This window comes from Panthera onca, chromosome X (genome assembly GCF_046562875.1).
Source record: "Panthera onca isolate mPanOnc1 chromosome X, mPanOnc1 haplotype 2, whole genome shotgun sequence".
Lineage (NCBI taxonomy): Eukaryota > Metazoa > Chordata > Mammalia > Carnivora > Felidae > Panthera > Panthera onca.
In genome coordinates this window covers 2616672-2637003 of record NC_138357.1, presented here as the reverse complement: position 1 = coordinate 2637003, position 20332 = coordinate 2616672, and the positions used below count along the sequence as shown (strand labels likewise).

General features: G+C 43.0%; 1 protein-coding gene across 2 annotated transcripts; it reads right to left on the bottom strand.

Moving 5' to 3' along the window:
* Positions 1 to 212: 212 nt before the first annotated feature.
* LOC132675841 (synaptonemal complex protein 3-like) lies at positions 213 to 11204 on the bottom strand. Of its 2 annotated transcripts, XM_060628070.2 has the most exons (9): positions 11126 to 11204; positions 8478 to 8646; positions 7907 to 7976; positions 7719 to 7753; positions 5945 to 6062; positions 4944 to 5043; positions 3348 to 3446; positions 1394 to 1498; positions 219 to 1260 (listed from the first exon to the last, which is right to left on the bottom strand). In XM_060628070.2, the coding sequence occupies exons 2-9, from the start codon at positions 8605 to 8607 to the stop codon at positions 1207 to 1209; spliced, it is 711 nt and encodes a 236-aa protein (XP_060484053.1). In that variant the 5' UTR covers positions 8608 to 8646; positions 11126 to 11204; the 3' UTR covers positions 219 to 1206. The 2 variants fall into 2 exon arrangements, with proteins under 2 accessions (XP_060484054.1, XP_060484053.1); XM_060628071.2 differs by lacking the exon at positions 3348 to 3446 and having other exon boundaries at positions 213 to 1260.
* Positions 11205 to 20332: the final 9128 nt, after the last annotated feature.

The following is a 20332-nucleotide window of genomic DNA, read 5'->3' as shown; positions in this document are numbered from 1 at the left end:
TGCAGTTAGAAAAAGAGATTCCATATGGGCTCATTTTTTTAAAACTTGGAAAGCCTTAAAACAAACAGAAGGGTGGTATACAGGGGTCAGGATTAACGTTTAAAAAATGCAGAAAGACAGGAGAAAATAAATCCTCTCCTCTGAATGGAAATGCTTTATTTTGAATGATTCATGAGAGCAACTTCAGGAACTCAGAAAAAAACACATTTAACTGACTTATTCCAAATATATTCTGAAACAATGTCATGTTTATTAAATAATGTGCCCAAACGAAGATGGTGTTATGTTATTAAATGTAAAAAGAAAATGCCCATTACAAAAAGAAAGGTATAAGAATTATTCAAGTTATTAGTTCTCAAATATAAAATCAACGTTCCACATACTCAATGAACATTAAACTTGAAAACAAGGCACTATAGGTAATTTATCTTTAAAGAGAGATGTGAAATACTTAAACCATAAGTCATTAGGTATATGTACATATTAATGAAATACTTTCAATCAATGCTAAGGGCAAGTGTCATTTAATAGTGAACCAACACCAATTAAATGACATTTTGGTGTCTTTGTGGAAATGACATTTTCACAAACCCATGTCTCAGCACTGATACTTATGTATCTAGTTCTGTACTCCCAATGATTTTAGGCAGTTTAATTTATTCCAAAAAAACCCCACAATCTTATGTTTGCTTTTAATAATTTTTATAAGGCAGTAGAGTATATTTTCTGAAATCATATTTATTAGAATTGGCTCTGTAAACTAATGAGTAAAATACAAGCGGGCACACGGGTAAGATAGATTTTATACCCTTTAATTTTATTTTTCCTTTAGGAAAAGCAAAGTAACCTTCTTTCTGTATGTGTGCTCTGAACCTTTTGGGACTGATACAGATCCACGGAGGCCAAGCCTCAAATTAAATCATCCTGTTGCTAAAAGTTAATTGACAGTGTTAAGTACACAAAGTCATCATTACTAACAAAGGGCTGAAAGCTTAATACATATAATTGTGGAATTGCTGCTACCCACATAACTGTTTAGGGCTTGGGGTTTTAGCAGGAAAAGATTCTTGCACTAAACAAGCAAGCTATGGTAAACAAGATGTACTGATTTCAACTACAATTTTTAAACTACCGCAATGTGGTTCAGTGTAGCTAATGTTATGCTTCTATCATAGCACTTAGGTTCAAGTTCTTTCTTCAAAGTCATCAGAATAACAGGGATTGAAGAGACTTTTGAACAATTGCCAGCTCTTGCTGTTGCTGTTTCAAGGAAGGAAATATTAAACATTTACATGCTATTTAGGTCATTGTTATATACACTTCAGCAAACAAAATACCCCAATGCTCACATCCCTTGTTAGTTCTTAATATTAAATATGCACTAAATACTTACAACTTCCATCATAATTTTGTTTTGCAATTTGGTCATTTCTTCTCTAACTTCACTTTGTTCATCAGTAAGAAGATGTTCATGGTCCTTCTCTAAGTCCTGCATACTCTAAAACAAAAAGCCTAGTTTAGTTATAAACCACCACTTTTCATCTCACGCACTAAACATGTAAAAGCAAATTTCAAAACTAACATCTCTTAATATGCAAAGGATGCCCGTTATTTATTCCAAGTAAGATATTATACCTAATACATGGAGACCAAAATACCCACCTAAGAAATTTTTTAAATGTTGTGTTTGAGTCAAATATTATTAGTATAGAGGCACAACAGTAGTAGGCTCAAAACAATGGGTTACTAAACAGTTAAGGTCAAGGTGGAGGGAAAAAAAGAAAAAGACTGACAGTCCCACTGAATGAGATGCCATCATTTTAAAACTCTCTAATAAGCTTTCTAGACACCATGTAACGGTGCATTTATAATGACTCATAATCAATGTAGCATGATTACACTGGAGGGAATAAAATGATCTGTGACACGACCTCTTTAAGTTATGAAAAACAAACATGTTCTAAATCTTTACTATTCACCCAACAAATAGTGATCTACTACAGCCTACATAAAAAGTGCTGTGGGGGAATTTAAAAATGAATACACGATCTCTTCCTTCCTTATTCCAGTGAGAACAAAAAAACATGTAAATAAAAACAACACAAAAACTTTATAACAATTAAGGTAACACAACTTGCCGTGACTATGTAGTGGAAAATAAGATTGATTCTGATTTAGTTGGCAAAAGAATAAGATTTCAGTAGGTAAACGGAAGAGGCAATTGAAAGTATTCTAGAAACAAGGAAGTAATGGTGCGTTAGTTCAGAGAAAGCAACCAATCTGGAGGGGTGGGAGGAAAGAATGAACGTTAAGTATAAAACTACAAAGGGAGCCTTGTTATGGGGGAAGCGGGGCACAGACTTTGAATACCTGAGGGCCTAAAATGGGAAGCTAACGACAGGTTCTCAGGAGGGAAGGTCTATGCTTTGGAAGATCATATTGCAGAATGGTGAGGGATGGACTGGAAAAGAGAACTCAGATGAGGGTTTAGTAGCATAAGCAAGGAATGATGAAATCCTGAACTAGGGAGCAGCAGTTGGAATTCGAAGAAAGATACTAAGGTACCGTTGCAGAAGTAAAGGACACCTCCCCTCCGCCCAACACACACCAAGAAAAAAGAAGAGGAATGTGCAGGATTCTACTGCCTCCTAAATAAGTATATATCTGCATGAAGAAGAGGACTGTGTCACTGAGGACAGTTGGTCAATGTGCAAATATCACAGCAGATCATTCTCAATTCACAAACGTTTGGTCCTCCTGTGGCTTTTTCATCCTGTTATATTGTATTTAGACCTTCTCTTATGATTTTAAGTTTGCATATAAAGTCATTATTAATCATTAATATTCCAAAAGCAACTATGCCACAAAACACGTAACACATTTGGAAATAAAAGCAGTATTCATCAATTACCACTGCCTACTCATATTTAACAGAAACCTTCAATACAAGTAAAAGGCATGTAGAAGTGACTTATAGACTTCTTAGTTTCCACTATATATTTATTGCTGATCTCCTCCGAACTGATTGTTGCACAAAAAATTATGATTAAAGTGTTGATAAAGTACCACTTTTCTACACGATACATGTATTTCTAGGTAAAATCCCCAGCTTACAGTTCCCTGTTTTAAATGACTCCCACAAAAGTATTAATTAATCCCCAAAATCAAAACACATTTACCAATTATGTTAAATACAGAGCAACGAACTCCAAATGGAAAATGGTTAACGGTTCAGATGTACAACCTAACTGGGTTTTTCCCCCCACATAGATTCAGAAAGAAACAAACTATCTCCTACTTTTGTACACATGTTATGTTTTATAAGAATGTATTATGTTGCCAAATACCTCTAAGAATTGCACATATAAATTTTTAATTTTTTGCAGTCTCTGTTTCTGAACAACTCTAGCTTGTTGAAGAACCTTTCGTTGCTCTTGAAACATACTCTACAAATATAAAAGAAAAGGATGATAAAATGTGGGTGACATTTAATATTTAGAGAAACATAATCATACATCATGTTTAAAAGGAATATTCTTTAAATCAATACTTGTTAACATTTCCTGTTGTAACAACCTTTATGACCGAGTTTAGATAACTGTGTTCACCACTAATACACAAAAACAATACGATGATCCTACCTAGTAGTCATTAAGTAGGAAATTTTTTTTCTTGCCAATATGGAAAACAGGTTTTAACTCTTGATTTCAAAACCCACAAATGACCCTTCCAAGAATGTGTTTACTACAAGTAGTCAAAAATCTATACACTGATCCTTCCTAACAGTAGTTACAGAGGGAATATTCTTTTCTTAACAACGTTCAAAACATGTATTAATTCTTGGTCATTTCAGTATGCACACAGATGATCCCAGCCTTTCCGCTCCTTGACCTGATCTCCAACAACAATTTTGTCCTCTTCCCTACTTCAGTCGCTCACTTACATAGTCACACCCTGGATTCTGTCATTCCCAATAACTGCAACATCTACATTATATTAATAAGAGCAAAAACTTATATAGGAGCTGTGTGTCAGGTACTATTCTGAACCATTTTAAATAAACATTATATATGATCTCACTTAATCCTCAAAACAACTCTATGAGGCAGGTGCTTTTATTATGTCTCCTTCCATAATAGGTGAGGAACCTGGGTGAGGCACAGGGATAAACAATTTGTGGCTGATTTCACAGCTAGTACCGGTCAACCAGGATTGGATCCCAAAAACTGGCTCCAGAGTCCAGGCTCTGGACCACTATACTATACTGGTTCTCCATTTTTTCCCCCAATATTCAACCTCTACCTCCCTGTTTGTAGTTCTCTCCCTTTCTTACTATAGTCCAACACTCTTTCAGGATTAACATCCCATGGATCCTATGACTTTTCATTGCCCCTGATCCCCACCCTCATATTCTTCCTTTTCCTCCTTCCTGGCCTAAATGCCATGGTCAATCATTATACCTATGCCCTCGCACATGTACCTTACCCCCTTTTCACTCCGCCAATTTGCGTGGCTAAACCCCAACCCTGGAAAATCCAACTCTCCAGCTGCTCTGCCACAACCATGCAATGTGGTCTCACTTTAAATTCATGGTCACTATGACACCAACCTAAGTTAGACCATAATGCTGCTTGGCAATGGCATTTCCCTAGTCCATTCACTGGCCTGCTCTCAGGAAACAGTTCCAGGACTTCTTCTCTGCTCCCGAGAGGCAACACCTCCTCTACCACTCTAACTCTTAACTGGTGGCCTTCCTGTATCCCTAAATAGACAGAAGCAATTCAGAGAGGACATTCAGTCTCCCACCGCTACATCTTCTACCCACCTTTACCCATCTGGGCTCATGGTCCCTACATTCTCTCCTGTGTTTTTGCATGACCTATCGCTACTTGAGACTTTGATACAATAAATAAATCAATTTTAAAGCCAAAGCTGATACCAACGGCTAGTTTTTCTTGTTGTTTCTGGGCTTTCTGCATGTCTACATTCCACTCCCGAAACAAAGTCAGAAACTGCTGAGAATATTTGAGATGAAGATTCTGCCTGTAAAACATAATAATGAGCACTGTCATAATTCATAAAGACATGAAAGAATTAACTGTATTCAAAACAAAATTGATTTGACACAATTTACACTACAAAAGGAGAAGGCAGTAATAGCATAACAGCAGCTGAAATAGCAGTCTCATGGGAAGCAGAAAGGTGACATGAACAATTTACTCTTATTCCAAAAGTATTGTTCCTAACTGACCAACATAAAAGCTATCTCACATGCCTTACCTCTTAAAAGCTAATGAGGATTTACTGTACTATCAGTTTTCCAGAAAAATTCATTTTATCTAAAAGCAGTTTACTTTTCATTTCTTCTTACTGAATAGCATATATGTTCTGATACGATAAGTAGATTCATTCAATGAGGATATTATATCCATTTATCATAGAAGATTTCCAAACAGGAATATTTCACTTAAATATATCCCCCGAACAATGTTTTTTTTTTTTTTAAAGAACGGTGAACACAATTTACCTAAAATATGCAAATTATTTACAATATAAGATTAACCTTTTCTACATAACTGAATACAGTTAACTATCACAAGAATAATGGTTTAAGACATTTACCTGAAGTTCAGCTAGTGTAGGCCTAGAATGAATATAAATTAATGTTATAGGAAGAAAACTCAATTGTTATTTGAAAGGGAAGAAAGGTCATTTTTATTGGCTTCTAGGAAATACATCTCAGAATCTGTTAAGGAGTGAGGTTACAGAACTAAGGAATTTATCTGCTTAGAAAAAAAAACAAGCAAAATATGTTTTTCGCTGGAAAATTCAATATAATAGAATTTGTCTTAGGTTATTTGCGCCAATGAATACGAAGAAATGATACAAATGTCATCGTGACTCAAAAACAAAAACAAAAACAAAAACACTCCAACAACTTCACCTTTGTTCTTGTTGTAGTTTCCAAACATGCTCAATTGTTTCGTTAGTGGTTTTGATAGAAGCTTTTGTACCCATTTCGAACATTTTTCTCTTTGTGAGAAGAGCCTGTTTAATGTCAACTGTATGGAAAATAGATATTCACTGAAATTTAAATGTTGAAAGTTATTTCGTTTTCATATATTCAGATCAGTACAGGTAAATGTTGCCTTGGCAATGTGCAAAGTACATTTACAATTTATAATACAGACATCATAAATGTCCAATCACTATGTTGTATACCTGGAACTAACATAATGTCGTATGTCAATTACACTTCAAAAAACAAAGTAAGTAAAATAAAATTTATAATTCAGGCATCATTTCAAAAAGCAAGATTTGCTCACTATTTTCTGTAAAATCTTTCCAGTGCTAGTATCCCAATTCTAATTTTTCTAACTGCAGGTCACCTTTTAGTTTAGAGATAATGAAAAGGGCTTAATAATCAATATATTTTTCATTATCAAAATGTGTATAAAGAATCTCAAAGACAGACTTTAATTTCCTTCTGAAAATTTGCTAACACGCACATTTTTCTAAACTTATAAAATATCCTCCAACTCAAGGGACACGTTTACATGGGTAAATGTCCTCCAACTCAAGGGATACATTTGGATGGGTTACCATTAGAATGCATTATATAAAAAGCACGAAAGTATTTTCCTAAAAATGACCCTCAAAAAGGATAAAAATAATTATATCGCACATTAAAAAATTATTTTTCAAGCAATCTAGTGAGTGATGCTTTTAACTGCATTTTACTAACAGAGACAAAGGCCGTGGGTGTAAAATTCTAGTTTAAATAAATGAATTCAAAAACATTTAAAAAATATTTTCATGGAGCTTTTTATATAACACTTTCATCCATAAGTGCTGCATTTCACAGAATCTGAATACTTCAAATAACGCTTTGCAGAGCATATGATTTGACTTTATGGATCTACAGTCCGTAGTTATTTTTCAGTAGTCATGAAGGATCTGCACTACAATAAAAATATTTTATACACCCAGAATCCATCTATAATAAGAAGTTTATTAGACACCTCACAAAGCAAGCACTTTGTCACCACCAAATAGAGCAAAGCCTTCAAAAGATACTTGCCTGTAAGGATGATCTCTATGGAGAGCCACATATTGACTCAGACTCTGCTAAGTGTACTGTCCTATAGTGCAGATGGTGTAAGTGACATCTGACAGAACAACATAAAATTTAGGAGTTTGGATATGATTAGACACTTCTCACTAGCTAGCAGAGTTCTTTACTTTGCAGCTACACAGTTTGTTAATGAAAAATAAAAATAAAGAGTTATATTAGAGGATTCGATTTGTGCTGCTACTCCAAAGGGAAGCACACTGGAAAGTTATGAAAGGTAGCAAAATTAAGAAAATTTAAAATTGGCAATACACGTTGATACATCACCTAAGCTGTGCACACAAAAGGCAGTATAAACTTTTCTCACACACTCTTACACAGTACATTAAGTGTACACGTGCATAAAATAATGGCATCATTCTTACCTCACGACTGTTAGTACCGTTTTCAGTTTTCCACATCAACAATTCAAAAGGTCAGTAAAGAAACTTACAAAGTTGAATCACACTATAAATACTGGTATAAAGTGCTCTATACTAGAACAAGGCATTAAAACCAGTCTTGGAATCCACTCACTAACATTCCCATTTATAAAAGTTGTATGGATTAAACAATTGTTTTGACTGCAAATATCACTTAAACATACCTCCAAGCCTTTCCAGCATCTTCTGTACTTCATTCCTGTGAAGAAGTTACATGGAACATTATTGAGTAAGGATAAGCAAAGATCATATTTGCTTTGGAGGAAATGTGTCATTCTAGGATTTTATGGAGAATAATTGTATGAGCCATGTTGCCTAGAGCTGGCAGGTGATAACACTATGAAGACATTACCCCACATCTGTCTCAAATGTTCCTGCAGAAGGACTGCTCTCCCCGGGCTTATCCGGTATTGGATTGTTTCCTGCATTGAAATAAAAGTGGAAAGCATTTTAAAAGGAAGTATGGTATTCTGATCAGTTTTCAGGGGGCGGTAGCCTCGCCGTGTGGAGTGTTTTAGGCCTCTTGCAAGCAAAAGTCTTTACGGCAGACATATGAAAGGAAGGAAGCACGTATGCACAGGGTCAGATGAAACTGGATGGGGGATGAGGACCATGCTCTGGAGACAGTGTTGCAAACCTTTCAGGGTTAAGGTCAGACTACACCACCCGGCACGTGTGAGACATTCCGGAAAGAGCAACTGCGAGCGAGCAGAAGTGCTGCTATCTAAGCTTCTGTAATCCTGGTCTGGGATGGGAGGATCGAGTGGGCAACGTCCGGTACATGAAACCGCTTTACACACACACACACACGCACACACACACGTGTTTTACTGCTTACAATGCCAAGGACTCAGAAGCAGCGACCTGCCCCGCGGGTGGTATCTACAGGCGCTGCATCTGCAAAGGTGTCAGATAGAGTGTACCTTCAGGAACAGCCTCTGTCCCACTCAGGTCTCTTCTCTCTTGTCCCCGAAAGTCATTGGCTGCCATACCCGGAGCCTCCACCGGGGCCTTCGCAGCTCTCCTCAGGCGCTTCCTCCGAGGTGGCGCCATCCCAAGGTGTCTTCTCAGGTACAGACAGCTCTCCTGCACCTTGTGAGTGCAAACACGCGTGAAAGAAATGGGGACATGGTCAATGAGCGATGCCAGGCAAGGGTCCTCTGCGCAGATCAGAGCATGCGCGTCCTCGTTGTCTCTCGTTGGGCTAGGAGGGGACAAAGACGATGGTGACAGCAGACCCCTGCCCCCCGTGGCTGTGACCCCCTCTCCCTGGCTGCGACCTGCCCCAGGACACCTGAGTGTCAGGACCCTCTGCCAGATTCTTGCCCCTATGTTGGCACAGCGGCTGTCCCCTGCTCTCGGTCCCCAAGGGACAACGTGCTGGTCTGGAGGCCCAAACTTGGCCGTGGCCAAAAGAAGTGTCCCCTCCAAATGGATGGGGAAGAAACCGTTCTGCACCTGTCCAGGGACAGTCAGGTCAGGGGTCTCCTCGACATGCCATCTGGACCCCAGGACAACCAAGCAGTCCTGCAGGGCAAGCGGCTGGGCAGGAGGGACAGACGCAGATGCCGCCTCCTCACCAGGTGTGGCCCTGTCCTGAAGAGGGGAACGTCGGGCTCGCTTCCCATCCTGCGGACCCTGCCAGCCCTGCCCTCGAGAGCCTCATCCTGTCCTGTCCTTGTCCTGTCCTGTCGTGTCCTCTCGGAGCCCCGGAGGAATCCGTGGGGACATCACTTCAGAGGTCAGCTCAGCTGCCGCCACCCCCTACTGTCCTTGCGGGCCTTGACCTCATCCTATCCTAACCTGTTCTCATCCTGTATTGTCCTGTCGGATTCCTGTAGGACTCCGTGGGGACATCACCATAGAGGTCAGTACAGCCGCTGCCACCATGCACTGCCCTCGGGGGCCTTGTCTTGTCCTGCCCTGTCCTATTGGAGACCCAAAGGACTCCATGGGAACATCACCGCAGAGGTCAGCCCAGCTGCCGCCTCTACTCACTGCTCTCGCGGGCCATGTCCTGTCCTGTCCTGTCCAGTGGGAGTCCCGGTGGGATATCTGTGGGGATATCATGCAGAGGTCCATAGAGCTGCCACCTCTATACACTGCTCTCAGGGACCTTGACCTGTCCTGTTCTGTCCTATCGGAGCCCTGGAGGACTCCGTGGGGACATCACCTCAGAGGTCGGCCCAGCCACCGCCACCCCACTGCCCTCGGGTTCTCAACCTGTCCTGTCCTGTTCTCTTGGAGCCCCAGAGGACTCCATGGGGACACCCCTCAGAATTCGGCCCAGGCACCACCATGCCACATGCCTTCGGGGTCTCGTCCTGCCCTGCCCTGTTCTCTTGGGGCCCCGGAGGACTCCGTGGACATCACCTCAGAGGTCAGCCCAGCCACCATCACCCACTGCCCTCGGGGTCTCAACCTGTCCTGTCCTGTTCTCTGGGAACCCCGGAGGACTCCGTGGGGACATCACTTCAGAGGTCAGCCCAGCCACCGCCACCCCACTGCCCTCAGGGTCTCGTCCTGCCCTGTGCTGTTCTCTTGGAGCCCCGAGGATTCCATGGGGACACCAACTCAGAGGTCAGCCCAGGCACCACCACCGTGAGACACTGCCCTCGGGGGCCTCATCCTCCCCCTATCCTGTCATGTCCTGTCAGAGACCAGAGGACTCCCTGGAGACATCACCTCAGAGGTCAGCCCAGCCACTGCCACCCCACCCTGCCCTCGGGGGCCCCGTCCTCTTCCTGTCCTGTCATGTCCTGTCAGAGACCGGAGGACTCCATGGGGAAACCAACTCAGAGGTCAGCCCAGACACAGCCATCCCACAGTGCCGTCTGGGGCCTTGTACTCATCTTGTCCTGTCCTGTCTTGTTGGAATGCCAGAGGACTCCGTGGGGACATCACCTGAGAGGTCAGCTCAGCCCCTGCCACCCCACACTGACCTCGGGGACCTCGTTCTCATGTCTTCCTCTCCTGTCCTATCATGTCCTGTGGAGCCCCAGAGGACTCCGTGGGGACACCACCTCAGAGGTCAGCCCAGCTGCCACCACCCCACTGTCCTTAGGGTCTCATCCTACCCTGTCCTCTCCTGTCCTGTCCTCTCCTGTCCTGTCAGAGCCACAGAGGAGTCCACGGAGACATCACCTCAGAGGTCAGTCCAGCCGCCACCATCCCACATTGCCCTCGGGGGCCTCGACCTGTCCTGTCCTGTCGTGGCCTGTCACAGCCCAGAGGTCTCCGTAGGGACATCACCCCAGAGGTCAGCCCAGCTGATGCCACCCCGCAGGACCCTTGGGGGCCTCGTCCTGTCTTCTACTGTCCTGTCCTGTCCTGTCACAGCTCCAGTGGACGCCATGGGAACATCACCACAGAGGTCAGCCAAGCCGCTGCCGCCCCACACCCTGGTCCCCTCATGGCTGAGAAGACACCCCCCCCCGCCACCTCCCATGGCAAGACAGGGCTACCGGGTCCACCTCCCCACCCGCCTGGCCTCCCTGAGGGTCTTCCCTATGCCCCACCCTCATCCTCTGTCTCTCTGTCCCTCCCTCCACCCCTCCACAGGCACAGCAACCTCCACACGGAGTCCTCTGCGAAGCTCCTCTGAGGGCCTCGCGATGGCGACGAGCTAGCCAGCCGGGCCTGGGCAGGAGCGTCGCTGATTGGTTGGCTAGGTGCACGTGACGGGGGCGGGACTTTCGCCGAGACACGCCCCCTGAAGGGACTGCCCAGGACCTTGGCGTTGGCGCCAAGGGTGGAGGCCAGGGCTCGGGGTTTCCCGTTCTACCGCCGAGGACGTTTCGCAGGCCATCTTCCTGGGAAATCACAAAAGGACACCGGAGTGGGCGACAGGTGCACAAGCCTCCACCTTCCCAATGTGGGGGAATTAAGACATTATGCTCAGTGAAATATGCTAGTCACAGAAGGACAAATGGTGTACGTATGAGGTACCCAAATTCATAGAGAAAGGGAGTAAAGTGGTGGTTGCCAGGGGGTGGGAGGAGGAGGGAATGGGCAATAGGTGTTTCATGGGTTCAGAGTTTCAGTCCGCAAAGATGAAAAAGGTTGAGAGATGGATGGCAGTGATGGTTGTACAATGGGAATGTACTTAATGCCACTGAGCTGTACACCTACAAATGGCTGAACAGGTACAATTTGCATTGTTTCTATTTTATTGCGATAAAAAGGCAGAGGGAAACGCTGCTGTAAAGACTGATATCTAGCTCTACAAAACTGTAAGCAAGTCATCCTACCCAGTGGAAGAAAGGTCATAACACCCACATAGATAAATGTGGTGGGAAAGGAAATTGCATTGGCCAATGAGCATAAAAAAGAGCTCATTCTTCTTAGTGTGGGAGAAATGCTGAAGAGGATTACCACCGCCACCGCCGCCGCCACCACCACCGCAAACGCCACCAGCACGGACACCATCCCCATCCTCCCCACACCACCACCCTTCCCCAGCCAATTGTAATCTGATTATACCCAGTATTGGTGCGTATATGGAACAATCAGAACCCAACCTGCTGGTGTAGTCACATACGTTGGAAATAATTTTGTTCTACTGAATACTCAGCTAGCCTATGACCTAGGAATAGGTCATTAACTGCTTTAACCTCTTTGGCTCCTTCTGACGCTGCAAAGCATATTGCACGGACGCCAGGCATTGGAATATTTCTAGTATCACTGCTTTTTAGGGCTCTAAAGTGGAAAGTATCCACGTGTCCATGGACAGGAAAATGGATGAACGAACCGAGGAGTGGTTCCGCAACGGTGTGTGCTACCACAGGGAAAATGAAAGCACTGTGGCTCCACGGAATAGTATAGTCACCGTTAGGACACAATGTTGGGTGAGAAAGAATGTGGCGGAATACTATGCACAACGCGATACAGTTTGTTGTAATACCCAGGCAACGCACCAGGAAGCAAGGATATTCAAGGATACACACACGGGTCTTCCACAAAACCAAACAAAACCAAAAGCGGTAGAAAAGGGACGGGGGTGGTTTACACAGAACACTCAGGAGGATGGCCATTCCTCTGCAAGCGGAAGCAGTGGGTGGAAAGGGTCCCGGGAGGAGACGGAGTAGGAATTGTTAAATTCCCCCACATAGGAAAGGTGCACCTGTCGCCCACTCCGGTGTCCTTTTGTGATTTCCCAGGAGGATGGCCTGCGAAACATCCTCGGCAGTAGAACGGGAAACCCCGAGCCCTGGCCTCCACCCTTGGCACGGACGCCAAGGTCCTGGGCAGTCCCTCCAGGGGGCGTGTCTCGGCGAAGGTCCCGCCCCCGTCACGTGCACCTAGCCAACCAATCAGCGACGCTCCTGCCCAGGCACGGCTGGGGAGTTCGTTGCCCTCCCGAGGCTCTCAGAGGAGCTTCGCAGAGGACTCGGTGTGGAGGTCGCCGTGCAGGTAGAGGGATGGAGGGAGGGACAGAGAGACAGAGGATGAGGGTGGGGCATAGGGACCCTTAGGGAGGCCAGGCGGGTGGGGAGGCGGGTCTGGTGACTCTGTCTGGCCATGGGAGGTGGGCGGGGGCGTCTACTCAGCCACGAGGGGACCAGGGTGTGGGGCGGCAGTTGCTTGGCTGACCTCTGAGGTGATCCCATGGAGTCCTTGAGGACTGTGACAGGACAGGACGAGGATGAGGCCCCCGAGGGCAATGTGGGGTGGCGGCGGCTGGGCTGACTTCTGAGGTGATGTCTCCGAGGCATCCCCCGGATGAGGGGATGGGACAGGAGAGGACAGGACAGGACAGGACAAGACCCTGTGGGCAGTGTGGGGTTGTGGCAACTGAGCTGATATCTGAGGTGATGGCCCCACGGAGTCCTCGGGGGCTCCAACAGGACAGAAGACAGGACAGGACGAGGCCCCCGAGGACTCATGGGATGGGGGCGGCTGGGCTGACCTATGAGGTGATGTCCCTCCCAGAGTCCTCCCGGGCTCCGTCAGGACAGGACAGGACACGACAGGACAGGACAGGTCGAGGCCCCCAAGGGCAGCATGCGGTGGCGGCGGCTGGGCTGACCTCTGAGATGATTTCCCCATGTAGTCCACTTTTTTGTGGGGGGGGGGGGTTCCAGTCATCTGTGGATGGACACTTTGTTTCCACGTTTATCTATTGTGAAAGTGCTGTATGAGCACAGGTACACAAATATCTTTCTGACACTCTGTATCTGTTTGATTCTCTTCTTTCACGTCTTTTGGGCATATACCTAGCCACGGAATTGATGGATTGTATGGTATAGCTCTATTGCTTAGTTTTTGAGGTTCTTCCATACTGTTTTCCATAGTAACTGTACCAGTTTCCAATCCTACCAACAGTGGGGAATTGTTCCTGTTTCTCCACATCCATGCCAACACTTGTTATTCCGGGTTTGTTTTGTTTTTTTTTTTTTTTTTTTTTTTTGTCTTTGTTTTGTTTTTGTATTTTGTTTGCTTGATAATGGGCATCCAAATGAGTGTGAAGTGCTGTCTCCTTGTGGTTTTGATTTGCATTTCAGTAATTATTAGTTATGTTGAGACTCTTTTCATGCGCTTATCGCCATTTGTATACTTTCTTTGGAGAAATGTCCATTCCAGTCCTTTGACAATTTTTTAATCAGATGACCTTTGCTGTAGTTGCGGTGGTGGTTGTGGTTGATTGGCCGGACCTCTTTATATGTTCAGCATTTTACTCTCTTATCAGAGAGATTGTTTGCAATCATTGTTATCAATTCCATGGATTGCCTGGACACTTTGTTGAGAATGTCCTTTGATGCCCAGATGTCTTAAATTTTGATGTTGTCCAATTCATCTATTTGTTTCCTTGCCTCCTGGGCCTTTGCAAATAAAATTGTATGAACCCTAAGGTCATAAAAGTTTTCTCCTATGTTTTCTTATAGATGTTTTAAGGTGTGATCTTGCATTTTTTTAGTCTTTGATCATGTTGAATTGATCTTTGTGCTTGCTCTCAGGTAGTGATCTAATTGCTTTTTTCCTCCCATGAAAAAATAATTGTACCACCCTCATTTATTGAATGGCACACACTTCCCCACTATCAGCTATGCCATGCCTATCATATGTCAAGTTTCGCTCTGTCCCTGATTCCGCTTCCCTATCCTGGTCCACCAGTCATTTCATTTATCCTGTGCCAAAAACCACAGCTTGGAGTAGAATGAAGACTCTAAGCCAGAACTGTCTAACTCTGAGTCCTCAAATATTAGCTGATACTAGGATGCCTAAGATCCTTCGGTGAATTCCTCAGAGCCTCCACAAGAGGTTCTACCCTATGTATGAGAACCCTTAGCATCTGGACTCGTTTAACTTCCCTTTTATCCTCTCCATCCTGAGCTTCTTGCAGTTTCCTCAAGCACACCATTGCTGTTTCACCACTGGGCCTTTGAACAAGCTCAGTCGACTTCTCTGTCAAGTCTTGGTTGGCACTCCTTCCTTTGCCTGATGCTGTGATTTGTGCTGCCTCTCTCCTCTCAATACACTGTAATCCAATCATCTGTGTGCTAATGAGACTGTACTATTGTGCCCCACCTTGATCATGCTGGAAACCTGTATGATTCAACCGAGCAGATTTGAAACTTACAATTCAAATTGGTTACTGTTTGCCCGTAAATAAAAACAACATTTCTGCAAGCTTTACTGCCCTTCGAAAGTATACATACCCATAGCTCATTTAATCATCTTGATAACCCTCTGGAAGATGAATTAGTGTAAGGCCAGTTTATAATTTAAGAGGATGAGGATCAAAGAGCGCAAATGTTTACCCAAGTTTGTAGAGCTTCACAGTAGAGCTAGGACCAGACCTTTGGTATTTTGCCCCACTGCTCTCCCCTGGCCCACACCTGTGACCGTTTTGGGTTACTTTGCTGCTCTGGAAATAAACCTCATCTTCAGCTGTAGATCATGATCTCTAGCAGTGTTTGTGTCTTTGAAGAGTGTGACCGCAGATGTGGGAGTCCTTTAAAAAGTTGTCGTTTTCAATGTAAATTTCAAAACAAGTTACTTGAGGAAGGTACTATCTTTAACATTTTGGAATGCACCTAAACGTCATGAAATGATAAACCCATTGAAGAGTTCATGGACACCAGACCAGGTGAAAAGACAAAGGGGCTATCCTCGATAGAGCAAAGATCAGCAGTTCAGCAACCTGAAAGTAGTGTGCATCCAAATTTTCAGGGACATTCTGATTCTTTATGGCTAGCACAAGGACAGGAATCTGGATTTGTAAGAAGCTACCACAAGGGATTTGGATAATTAATAAATACAATGTAACATAAGTGCTATGGCAGGCCGTGCATCTACCTAAGCATTCTACCCTTCATCCTTTCATCCTTGCTAACAGAACCTTGACCCCGTTATGTGTAGAGGTGAGCACGTGGCCCAGTCCAGCCCCTGGGCTGGCCATGATACGTGTCCCAGATGACACTGGTGGCATTCCTAGGAAAGCTTCATGAACTGGAAAGATGCAGCTGGCTTCCCCCTTTGATCTTTACCCTTTGTCCTGCCAGAGATATAGATACAATGCTTGTGACCTTGGAGACAAAAGCCACATTTAAGGACAGAGGGGCAAGAAAAGAGAAGATCCTGGCTCCTTGTGTAGCACCAGCCCTGAACAGTGTATTCCTACTGCATGTTAACCGGAATAAGTGAACCCCCTATGTGTCTAAGCCACTATTTGAAATGCAGTCAATCGCAATTCATAATGATAGAACAGTGCATACCTGAAATTTATTTTTACCCAACTTGCATCAGGTGTGGTACACTATTACTGTGACATTTAAACCCAAACATGTATAATGACTCCAAACTAGTTCGTTTATTTCTCCTGTAACATTACTGGGAAAGTCAGTATGTCCTCATGGTGGGCATTATCCATGCACTTCTACAGGGACCCAGGCTGTCAGAAAGTCTGCCACATCCAACATGTGACTTCCACGGGTGCCCTGGACGTGGCCTCCTTTGCAGTTTGCTAGAAGGGGAAAAGGGCACGGAGGTGTGCCAGGTACGGGGATTTTTTTTTTTTTTTTTTTTTTTTTTTTTTTTTTTTTTATGAGCTAGGCCTGGCAGTGGCACACACCATTTCCACTGACACCTCATTGCCTACATCTCAGTCACACGGTCACACCTAACAGCAAGGAAATCTGGGAAATGATGCCTACACAGGGGCCCAGGAAGACGAGGAGAGCCAGGACTTAGGTGGGGAGCTGGAAGCCCCCGCAGTCTATGCCTTTCTAAAATTAATGTAAAACTTGACTGCATTGGGTTTTCTTAAAGGGAAACTCATAAAAATCCTAGAAGCATGAACTGAAAGTCCAGCATGAAATTAAACGAGGCCTTCCCACTTACAGACTGTGAGACAAAGTCCAGCATGAAATTAAACAAAGCCTTCCCACTTACAGACTGTGAGATATTGAGCTAATTTCTTGACCTCCCTAAGCCTCGGTGACTTTCTTACTATCTTAAAGGCATAACAGCAGTATTGTTCTCATAGTATTTTGGATGAAATTAAGTGAAATAATGCATAAAAAATCTTATGGGCACTCAATAATATAAAGCAAGCACTCAAATATTGATAACAGCACAATAATATTAATGTTTATAATTAGTTATACCACAATTGTGATTATATTATAATAATTTTTATATTGTCATTATTATGGCCACATTTTTAGCCACTGGTATACAATTTCCTGAACATCAAACATTGACTGCAAACTAGTGCCTGCTATATATTTCAGAGCCTAAAAAATGAATGTTTTGATCATCAAGATTAAATATAACATTAAAAAATTTGGGATGGGAAATATAATGTATTTCAAGTATATGAATTATTTAGGGTGTGTCAAATGTCACAGGGCATTTTTATTCTTTTTATAAAAGTTTATTTATTTATTTTGAGAGACAGAGCATGAGCAGGGGAGGGGCAGAGAGACAGAGAGAGCAAGAGAGAGATTGAAGGAGGGAAACCCAAGCAGGCTCTGCACTGTCAGCATGAGCCCGATGCTGTGCTCAAACTCACGAACTGTGAGATTATGATCTGAGCCAAAATCAAGAGTCTGACACTTAACTGACTGAGCCACCCAGGTGCCCCTCTCGCAACTTCTTATTACCATTGCAAGTTCCTTCTTTTCAAATGAGCCCTCACATGATGGCATTCCTCAAGACTTGATTTTACTCAGTTCTTTTCTCAATTTATACCCTTTCCCTAAATGTTTCCATATAGGTCCATGGTTTTGATTACCATTTACATCATAGTTTCTCAAAGTGTGGTGCGTGGGATCACCTATATCAAAATCACAGAAAGGAGAGTGTTAGAGTCCAGATTCCTTGGGTCTATCCAAGGCCTGCCCAATCAAATATGTGGGTGGGCACTGGGAATCTGCATTTTATTTTATTTTTATTTTTTTATGTTTATTTACTTTTGAGAGAGAGAGAGAGAGAGAGAGAGAGAGGCAGAGAGAGAGAAGGAGACACAGAATCTGAGGCAGGTTCCAGGCCCTGAGCTGTCAGCACAGAGCCCTACACGGGGCTCGAACCCACGAACTGTGAGATCATGACCTGAGCCAAAGTCAGACGCTTAAACTGACTGAGCCACCCAGGCGCCCCTGGGAATCTGCATTTTAAATAAATTCTCCAGGTTGCTCTCAACCCCACTGAAGTTGGAACCACTGTTATTTGTCAAGGAGGACCTGACTGTCATTAACAATGGCAGCTCAACATCTCCATCTTGTGGCTTCTTAACACCATTGTCATTGTTTTGCAAATGCAGTCCATGGATGTTAGGAAACTATTAAAAATCTGAAAAACAGAAAAGAAATAGGAACAAAGGACATTAGTGGAGTATCTGCTCCACGAATAACCAAGACTGAGTTATAACATCTTTTGACTTTTCCAACACCAAACTTGAACTTATCTGTATTAAACTTTTAAGGGGAAGTCAAATTGATGCGTTTCAATTGTCATCCGACTACACGAAAACACAGGTATTGGATGGCTGCTATCTATAGATCATTACACCACGTCTTGGTTTCGTACAGTGATGCCAAGAGGATTTCATGAATTATCAAGTTATCCTTCTAGAGCTTAGCTAATAAGGAACATTCCACTTTCCAAAAATAATTTAATATGGAGCACTCTTAGTTAAATTCAGTTCTACTGTTAAGTCTTTCTTCTAATTATAAAAGCAATAAACATTCATGGTAAAATAATTTTTAGAAAATATAAAATTTATGAAGGAAATGAAATTCATACTTTATTCCACCACTCCGATATACCGTACAATTCGAAATTGGGGGATACTATTTGCTTTTGTCCTTCTCCCTTCCCCTCTCTCCCTCTCTCTCTTCCCCTATACTCTTTCCATTTGACATTTCGCTTTTTTGTACCTGCCTTACTTTCTACAAGCTCTGTATTTTTTTCTGTTTTTAGCCACACATTTTACTTCTTTCATCTGAGATTTGGAAGCAAAGCTTCAATATTTTATTCAGTCTGATCACACTTTCATACTGCCTACTTCAAGTAACAGGTTAATGCTAAGCCAATGATTTATGTTTTACTTGCAGTTCTCTTCCTTATAATGCTCAGCATTTCACTGGCGCTTGTAAGCACACCAGTGTGTTGGGTGAGGGATGACTGATGATGACCATTCAATGGGGTAAGGATAGTCTCTTTAACAAGTGCCTCTGGGACAATGGTGCATCCATGTACAAATGAATGAAGTTGGACACTATAGTCACACCATACACAAAAAGCCTAAATATAACAGCTAAAAATTTTAAATTCTTAGAATAAAACAGAGGAGTAAACCTTCATGACCTTGGATTTCTTAAATATTAGACCAAAAGCAACAAACAAACAAAAAAATAGGTAGGCTGGCCTTCATCAAAATGAAAATGTTTTTGCATTAAAAGACACTATCGACAGAGAGAAATGATATCCTACAAGATGGGAGGGAACATTGGCAAATTATATGTCTAGTGGGAGTCTAGTAACTAGAGTATATAAAGAACCCTTACAACTCCAACCAAATGACCAAACAAACAGCAAAAATGGGAAAGGGATCTGAATACATATTTCTCCAAGGAAGATATACAAATGGCCATCAGTCACATGATAATATGCTCAACATAATTAGTCATTAGGAATTGGAAATCAAAACCTAACAATAGCTGTTAACACCCACTAGGGTGTCTAAAACTAAGGTGCAGGGGGAAGGGAAAAATAACAAAATTGCTGTTGAGAATGTGGAGAAATTGGAAGCCTTATACACACACTGCTGGTGGGAATTTAAAGTGGCGCAGCCACTGTTGAAAACAGCTTGGAGGTTCCTCAAAAGCTTAAACATATAATTAGCATATGATGCAGCAATTCTGCTCCTAGAGATATATACCACCCTCCATTTAAAACAGGCATTCCAAAAACGCATGAACATGTATGTTCATAGTAGCACTATTCAAAACAGCCAAAAGTGGAAGCAACTCAATCTTCTATCAACAGATGAATGGGTAAACATAAGGTGGAATATCCATAAAGCAGAATATTATGCAGACATTAAAAGGAACGTTACAATGTAGATGAACCTTAAAATCATCATTCTACATGAAGTAAGCTAGACCACACTATGTGTGGTTCGACTCATATGAAATATTCAAAATAAGACAACCCATAAAGACAGAAAGTACAGTTGTGGTTGCCAGGAGGTAGGGGCAGGTGGGAATGAGGTGTGGCTGGGTATAAGGTGGGTATACGATTTCCTTTAGAACTTCTGAAAATGTTTTGTTAA

Bases quoted from the DNA above. Each gene is read 5' to 3' on its own strand.
- LOC132675841 (XM_060628070.2), bottom strand. From the start codon at position 8,607: ATGGCGCCACCTCGGAGGAAGCGCCTGAGGAGAGCTGCGAAGGCCCCG. The intron at 7,977-8,477 runs GTACACTCTATC...ATTTCAATGCAG, and splicing joins GACAGAGGCTGTTCCTGAAG to GAAACAATCCAATACCGGAT. The intron at 7,754-7,906 runs GTAATGTCTTCA...ACTTCTTCACAG, and splicing joins ACATTTGAGACAGATGTGGG to GAATGAAGTACAGAAGATGC.